Source organism: Cornus florida, unplaced genomic scaffold (genome assembly GCF_030987335.1).
Source record: "Cornus florida cultivar Cherokee Brave unplaced genomic scaffold, ASM3098733v1 CherokeeBrave_3.0.0_Hap2_Chr10, whole genome shotgun sequence".
In the NCBI taxonomy this organism is placed as follows: Eukaryota; Viridiplantae; Streptophyta; class Magnoliopsida; order Cornales; family Cornaceae; genus Cornus; species Cornus florida.
The window spans coordinates 84662076-84670827 of NW_026775580.1; the positions used below are offsets into that span (position 1 = coordinate 84662076).

The 8752-nt window shown below is 33.9% G+C and overlaps 1 protein-coding gene across 2 annotated transcripts; it reads right to left on the reverse strand.

Moving 5' to 3' along the window:
- LOC132279532 (uncharacterized membrane protein At1g16860-like) lies at positions 1–4915 on the reverse strand. 2 transcript variants are annotated; one of them, XM_059781527.1, is made up of 5 exons: positions 4758–4915; positions 2711–3773; positions 2004–2159; positions 1027–1238; positions 1–609 (listed from the first exon to the last, which is right to left on the reverse strand). In XM_059781527.1, the coding sequence occupies exons 2-5, from the start codon at positions 3587–3589 to the stop codon at positions 417–419; spliced, it is 1440 nt and encodes a 479-aa protein (XP_059637510.1). In that variant the 5' UTR covers positions 3590–3773; positions 4758–4915; the 3' UTR covers positions 1–416. The 2 variants fall into 2 exon arrangements, with proteins under 2 accessions (XP_059637510.1, XP_059637509.1); XM_059781526.1 differs by having other exon boundaries at positions 2711–3796.
- Positions 4916–8752: the final 3837 nt, after the last annotated feature.

Sequence of the window (8752 nt, forward strand, 5' to 3'; positions counted from 1 at the left end):
TCAACCACATCAAATTTGAGACAGTTAATTTCAGAGTACGGCCCAAAAGCAGTCATATCTCAAACAACTGAAACCGGTAACCACTTAGCACTTGAGGACTACTTGATACCACCACCTTCGACAAGAACAAACACAAATTACTCAAATCATTTCAAACAATCCTAAACATAAAACCCAATCCTCAAACCCCTCATTTAACCAATCAAGTTCCCACTTGCTATAATAATCACACCAACCCCATTACAAAAGCTTCTGAGCCAAAATAAGGATGGAAAAAAATCACAAAACTATACATCTGGTGAAATGAAAAATGACACCACCACCACCACCACCACCACCACCACCATATCAAAACTATTCGACAAATTTAATCTCAAAGCAGCAAACCGTCAAGAATTTGAACTTCGAAATGCTTGCTACACCGGAATGACATCAATCTTTGAACTGTCCTCACATCTCAAAACAATGCCCTCGAGGCTTGCAGGAAGAATACATTTAGCCCACTGACACCCAGTGGGGATTGGCTCTGGTGGAGGAACAATCATCAGCACATTTTCGTTCCGCTGGACAACTCCCATTACGCTCACAGTGCTACCTTCCTTGATATACCTATTGTCGTCAATCACCACACAAGCAAGAAGAGTTTGAATAGCCAATAAAATATCTAAAAATATCTCTCCTCTTTGGGGCAAAAAAGGAAAAAAGAAACAACGAAAAAGCATCAGATGTAAATATGTTTTCACCATTAATGAACAAACATCCCTAAAAAATTAGCAAAAACATATTATATTTCATCAAGCTAGTCACTTCATTATTTAATCCAAAAACATCTGCTAGTTTCAATTTGAAAGGAATTCTTCAGAGGCAAAAGCTTTCCCATATCTACCATTTAGGTAATAATATACTCTGTTGTTCTTTCTATTGCTAGTTTTGATTAAGCTTTCACTTTGCAATATTACACTACATAAGCATGCAATTAAGCTTAAACGAACTAAGAAGATTTTGGTACACGGTTGAATTTTTTACCCTTCTTTTAATCGCATTATACGATCATCACTTGAGAGGTTTCTTTCTCCCAACCATCTGATAAATTCTGGAGACATGTCTCTGTTTGACTGATTGATGTCAACAACAACAGATTCATCCACATATGGAGTCACCCTAGCACCATAGCCAGTCTTAACCAATGCCCTCAACCCAGACTGGAAGTCAGAAATGTAGAAATCAACCACATGCCTCTGCAATTATACAGAGAAAATATTTCAAGCCGGCAAAATTATATACGCCTGTGTGAAGAAATTCATAATATGTAAATATGCTTCTTTCCATGACAGAGCAATAAAAAAAGGTGGAATATGTCAAATCAGAAAACCTTGTGACTGATTATAGCCAGAAATATAACAGCAACTACCTTCACCTTTCATTCATGCATTCACCATAATAACAAGCCAAAACTTAAATGAGAACGAGGACTCAAGAGCATACCCTAGAAAGAAGTATATGTGGTTAATGATGCACTCATTTTAAGGTCCGGATGGTAGTCATTGAGAGACATTCATCCACTCACAAAAACGCTGTCACCACCTGGACAAGGTCCAGACAAGTTCAAACCAACAAAACTACATTCAAGAGTTGGTGAGTACAGGAAACCTGTTAACTTCACTCCTCTGAACATAACTGGCTCATTAATAATTACATACAACTTTGACACGCATCTTCAACTTTCTTCCGACACAGTTGACTCAGAGAGTTGTTTCCAATGTAAATTTGGACAATTTGAATCACAAAATCATGTCCAAGTGAGGTTTATACAAATCAAAATTCAAAAAGAATATGATGTAATACAAAAAGAAAAGAAAAATCATTCCTAAGTCATGTACATGCATGAAACCTTTCAGAAGTCGGCATACTTGACTAAAAACATCCACTTCAATGGTTGAAAGAAACGATTTTAAAAATTCGTAACCATCCGGATATTTAATGAAGAATAAAATCTTTCTCACCTCAAGTGATCGGAGACCCCAAGTAAAGCGGCGATGTGTGGCATTGGCTGCTTTTGAGTCCCATCCTCGGTACTCATATAAACTTGTAGATGTATAAACACATCTAGGAATCTTCTGGAACGATGACTCGAGGGGAACATTTCCACATGTAACCACCTTCAAGAAATTACAGCCCTTCATTGTTAGGACACTCATAGGCAAGTGTAACAAACAAATGGATGCAATTTAAAGAACATAAGAAAAAACCAGATCAATCTCTAAGCAGTATAGGACAAGCACATGCAAGTATAAAATATCTATATATAACAATACAATTGGTTCGGTTCAGAACGGGTACCGATTCCAACATTTTTTTGGGCACGCCTAGGTAAAACAAAAATTAAAATTAAAATCATGTCAAAGCGTTCATGGTTTCAACTCCATAGAATTCAAGACATCCAACAAAACTGATTCCAGATTTCCATTGAACAAATGTTCAATCTACTACTTTTGAAACCTAACAAATTCTGCTAAAAAATTCACAATTATTATTTAAAAATAAATAAATTAAATAGCTATAACCTTTCCAAGATAAAAAGACATCACTAGTCGAGAAATCAAGCTAATTAAAGAACTTGGGGGAAATGAACAATAAAAGCATGCTACTGATAAAACATGCAGAATCACAATAGAAACACTGTTTCAGCATTCTTCAAGACGTTACGTACCCCAGAAACTTTGACAAATTGGCCATCCCTTGCAGTTCTAAGCTCAGCATCTGGATAACTGGCAATAAACCCGGTAATAGCCCTTCTTCCCCAACAAGTATTCCAGGTAAATACTGTAGCAACAGCACCAAAAAGAATTACGACAACAATTAGAAGAATGGGATTGTGAACAGCTCCAAGGATAAAACCTCCAGCAATAAAACCCATCACAAACAGCAGAATCATCGACCAAAGGATAGGCTTCGGGAAGCTCTTGCGGAAGGAATATTCTTCCTCTTGGCTAAGGTTAGTGACGGCTTGATTATGAACTATAGAAGTACTGTGTAGCTTGACTGATCCTGTGGAATCCAACGGACCGGATGCCTTCCGAGGAGCCCCCGATGAATTCAGTGGCCCCGAAGAAATAGGCCCAGATGTGATGAGACCTGTTGTGGGGAGGACAGGAGCAAGAGGGCCAGAATTTTGCCGTGAAACAGAGGTTGCCCCTTGAGGACCAGATGACTTCTTCACTGGATCACCATGTCTATTGAGAGGCCCAGAATTGGTTTTCTTTAATGAGGCTGAACCAGGAACCCCACCAGAAGATACCGAACCAACCCTATTCACAGCATTAGGCATCAATTGGCCTGAATGAGAAGCAGCACCACCAAATGATCCAGTTCTAGAAGGAACATTACTTATAGGTCCAGATTTTCTTGACCTGGAGCCATCCACAGGAATATCAAACATTTTTCCAAGTTCTCCAGACTTTTTTATATCGCCACCAGTGTAGGGCATGGCTGTTGAGCTCATTGTGGGAGGCCTTTCTTTTGGCTGCTCAGGCCGGCCTGATACGTAAAGGCCATTGCTCAACTGATGGGATGGGAATCGGGAACCCATTAAGCTGACTTGAATGACTGCAAGAGAAACCAAACAACAAGAGCACACAAAGCACTGCCCCAAGAACCTCCAACTATACCAGCTTAAAAGAGTCCAAACGCTCAACTTAGCGCACCCAATTCCGGAGTAATCATACTTGATCAAGAGTGTAACAAAATAAGCGTCTTGATGCAATTTCAGAGCCCTTTTATAACAAAACATGGAAATCTAATAAAAACCATGGTTATTTATTAGCTAGAAAGTTCAGAAAAATGTCCATGTATAAATGCCATTATAAAAAATTATAGACAGCACTAACGAAATTGGCAAGTCCAACAAATCAACACATATTATGGTACACCAGCTGTGCTGATATTTGCAGCATTGCAACTCAATCTACTACAGAATAACTAAGAATCCAGTATCCCCTAAAAAGCAGATAACCAAAAGGAGTATCATGTATATCAATATCAACAATTTATTGATTCGATAACATGTACCAAAACAAGCAGACAGACAGAGAACATCTAAATTATGAGAAAGTGATACAGTACACACCATAGATCTGAAATCAAGCTAATGAATCCCAATGTCAAATGCAAGAAAATTGAAAATCCCCCTTTATGTTGCTATAATAAACAGAAGTCTCGTTCATATACAGGAACTGCATTTAAGATCCCATTTCCAGCCAACCAAGAACAATGAATCAAAATAAACCCTAATCGACCATCCCATTTTATAAAAAAAACAGTACAGAACAAAGATTCGAAAAGTAAATGCCACATTCAACTTCCTAGATCCAAAATAAAAGACAAGGATTGCCTAAATCACAAAAAGCAAACATGCCCAGTTCGTCATTCACATGTAAAAGCAAAATGTGAGACATTAAACACCCCTAGAATGCACATTAGCATACGAACAATATGCAACTTTTAGACATCAGGTATCTGAAAAATTAAGATCCAGAAAATCAAAATCTAAATGAGTAGTTTCCATTTTCGACATTGGAATCCAATCCGTACATCAAATAAGGAAACTTAAAAATAGGTACATTTTCATTCTGAACAAAAGTGAGTGAAGTAAGAGAGATCAGAAACCCCAAACAGAGTTGAGGGAGTCAAGGAGAACAGAATGAGAGAGCCTTAGAGAGAGAGAGAGAGAGAGAGAGATGATAGAGAAATTTACATACCTGAAGCAGAGAGTGATGTTGGAATCTGGAGATTATCAAACATGACGGATCAGAGGAGAGAGAGCGAAGAGAGACAGAGATTTCTGCAGAGAAAAAATTACAAAAGGGAAATTGAGAAGAAAGATATGATATTACTCAGAAGAAAAGTGGAAACTGAGAACACACCATCCGCCTTCCTATGCTCTTTTCTTCAGATTTCTACTACTCCTAGTACAATGACTCTTATGACCCTTACCCTGACCTGAAATATCCAATCAGCCATTTTTGTTTTCAAAAAACATTTTTGAAAATTGTTTTTGATTTTCAAAAAATAAAAACAGGTACAGTAAAAGAAACATACTAGTAATGCTCTTACACTACACTTAAACATAATTACATTGTAAGTATCTTTTGATAATTGTGAAGTTTGAGTTTTTTTGTGCTTGAAGAACAAGTGTGTTTTTCTATGTTTTTTTTAGACAATAATAGTAAGTGCACTACAAAAGTGCTTTATATGGTGGGAATATCTTTCATAATTCTCTTATTTATTAGACTTTGTAATTTTGAAAGGATGTGGCATTTATACTACAGTTTTATACCTTAATACTCAAATTGATTTCCAAATAAATGAAATGATACAATTGCCTTTACAAGTGTACTATAATGCTATTTTTGGTTATAAGTGTAGCGTTTTTTGAAATATCGGTAAAATGCGAATATGTCTCTGTTTTTTTTTTTTTTTTTTTGAAATAAAGGTAAAATTCAAATATCTAATTTTGGAGAACAAGTAGTATTTGTCTTTTAGAGAAAAAGTAAGGGTTGAGAGTAATTTTATAAAAGATGACACTTGAGGAGAAGTGTTGTGTATATATTTAATTTTGAAGAGTTTTTAGTTTTCTCTTTGTGAGAGGTAAGAGAAAGCACCATATATATATATATATATATATATATATATATATATATATATATATTCTTTCCATATATTTTTCTTTTCATTTATACCATGTAAGGGTTCTTTCTTTTTTTAATTCTGACGTAGTTTAGCCATATCAGATTCGTAGAGTTTTGGTGTTTTCTTTTTCGCATTGTCTATCTATTCGAATCTTTTTGGGTAAGCTACGTCAGAATTAAAAAAAAGAAAGAGTCATCTCTTACATGACATAAATGAAAAGGAAAAAAAAAAAGAAAAAATACATGGTATTTTCTCTTTCCCTCATAAACAGGAACTAAAAATTCTCCAAAATTGGATGGAGAGAGCAAAAGAAAATAATCATAAATCGAAAATTATTTGTTCCCGTATTCCATAAATTTAAATTTATAAAGTAATAATTCATAAAACTATACAAATACAGTATTATCTATGCTGTGAATAAATCAAATATTTATTTTTTTAAATTTATATTAAGGAATTTTTAATCTATAATTTATTCATCTAGTTAGAGTTCTACAAAATGTATTTGTCTTTCAAAGAAAAAGTAGGGGTTAAGAGTAATTTTACAAAAGATGACACTTGAGGAGAAGTGTTGTATATATCTAATTTTGAAAAGTTTTTGGTTTCATGTTTGTGCGGGGAAAGAGAAAGCACCATATATGTATATATTTTCTTTCCTTATATATTTTTTTTTCTCACGTGGATTAGAGCCTCTCCAACCATTGTATATATATATTTTTTTGTAAATCTGATGTGTCACAATGGTTTTACACAAAAAATTGAATTATTTAATTTTATCTCCAATGATTGTTTTATACCTTTTGTATAAAAATATATCTCCCAATAATAATCAACCAGGTGTTATGCTAAGACTCACGTACATATGTCTGGACCCACATAACTTTTACAAACTTACTTAATATATGATTGATTCTTTAATGGAATGAGAAAGAAGAATGAAAAAAGAAATATGTTGATTTGGTAGTGTAAAAAGGTAAATACACAACCTTTTTACATATTGGTGATGTGATAATGTAGGTTAACAGACTGCTGGAGATGGAAAAAATTTACACGTCATAAGTGACCGTGTATATTTTACACAAAGAAAAATTTTAACATATAGCTGTAAATGCTCTTAGCCCTATCAAATTTGTAGAGTTTGGCGTTTTCCTTTTAGTGTTGCCTATCGTTACTCTTTCTGTTTTGAAACTCTTTCCTTTCAATTTGTTAAATAAAAATAAAACTAATTATGTTCTAAAGATCTATATCTTCGTACACATAAATTTCATGTTTTTTTTTATCATTACCCATTTTTTTTTTTTTTTCCTTAATGGGGTGTCAAGAGCTTTGTCTCGACTAATTCACATCTCACACGCATTGACCCCTCAACATGTACATGATTAAATCGAGGGACTTGCAGAGACACTAAGATTCGAAACCCTTGTCTGAGCCTTGGGTATGGTAGTCAGGACGGATCTGTGAAGGGCTCAGTGGGGGCAATTGCCCGCACTGAAATTTTTTCCTTTTGCTTTTTTACCCACTAATTTTACTTATTTGAATTATATATTTTCAAAATTTTAAGTTTGCCCCAACTAAAATTAGATAAAAACTTTACTATTGCCCCCACAACATTTTTTTTTAAATCGCCCCCTTTCGCATACTTTTCTGAGTCCGTACCTGATGGTAGCCCAGGACAAAACACAAAGATGTAAAATTATTACTTTTTTTTTTTTTTTGTTGTTAAAATTGGATGCAAAATAATAAATGCAAATAGGATAAGGGAAGAGAAAAATATGGAGAACATATACATGGTTCCGCACTAAGGCCTACATGCATCTATGAACAAAGAGCCATTAGGAGATACATTTTTATTATTCAGATCTGTATATTGCTTAAGTATAAGGGGCATGGTAAAGATAAGAATATATGGAAGGTATATAATAGTCAAAAGAGACACCATGATTGGTAGAAGATTTTTGTTCCACAATTACATAGAAATATTTATATATTTCAACATTTATTTATATATTTCAACAATTTTTCTTATAACAACAAGGAGCGTTGTCATTAACTTTGAATATGGCCCAACAGTTTACTAGCTAAACTTTGGAGCTTAACAAGCCCAAGGTCTGGGATTCGAGTCTCATTAGGTATTCTTTGTGGTTAGCTTCTGCTGTCCCAGCAGTGACTTACCTGACACCCCGAATTAATAAATAAAAAAAAAACAAATCTGAAAATTATTAAATGGTTCTGATCCAGTGACACTTGTGGGGTCATTTTCTTAATGGAAGAGTTTAAGTTGAATTGGCCTGCCAAGTGTTAATGGATCAGAATCATCTAATAATGTTTAAGTTGAATTGGTCCACCAAGTATCAATGGATCAGAACCATTTTTATTAAATTAATTTATCAACTATCACATAAATCAGGACCATCTAATAATTTATAGTAATATTTATATTTATTGATTTAAAAAACATATTTGTTTTATATTTATTGGTTTAAAAAACATATTTGTTGGAACTTGTGAAAAGTGTTTGCACTTCTTTACAAAAAGGCACCATTCCTTTTGTAACTACATACCCACCAAATATCTCTCTTTTAGTTATGTCTAACTATACATCGCCCATTTCAAACTACTTTCGAAAGTACTTTTAATCTTTAATGTTTTGTAGTTAGGAAGTCGTTTTCAAATCAGTATTTGGTTTAAAATTAATTTTAAAAATCTTAAATTTATAATTTTATTTCAAATAAACCGGGAGTTCTTTAACTCTCATACAAATTCACATAATTCATATAAATAAAAATTTTACTTTGATTTCTTGAAAAGAAGTTGTCATCGATTATACCATGGTAGAACTTAATCCATAATAAATAGTAAAATAAAATAACTCTAGACATCTATGTGTATATATATATTATTCTCATCACAAGAATTATAACCGTTCTTTGCTACTGGAATTCCTTGATAAACTTGAATTATAGCCAATTTAGTGTTGCTGCTTAAATTAAAGTACATAAAACACTTTAAAATCATGTAATACTTTTCTATCAGATGGTATGGTCCGCTTGGTTTATAATTCTAA

Bases quoted from the DNA above. Each gene is read 5' to 3' on its own strand.
- LOC132279532 (XM_059781526.1), bottom strand. From the start codon at position 3,790: ATGTTTTGTTATAAAAGGGCTCTGAAATTGCATCAAGACGCTTATTTT. The intron at 2,160-2,710 runs GTACGTAACGTC...AATTTCTTGAAG, and splicing joins AATTTGTCAAAGTTTCTGGG to GTGGTTACATGTGGAAATGT. The intron at 1,239-2,003 runs GTGAGAAAGATT...GTATAATTGCAG, and splicing joins GGGGTCTCCGATCACTTGAG to AGGCATGTGGTTGATTTCTA.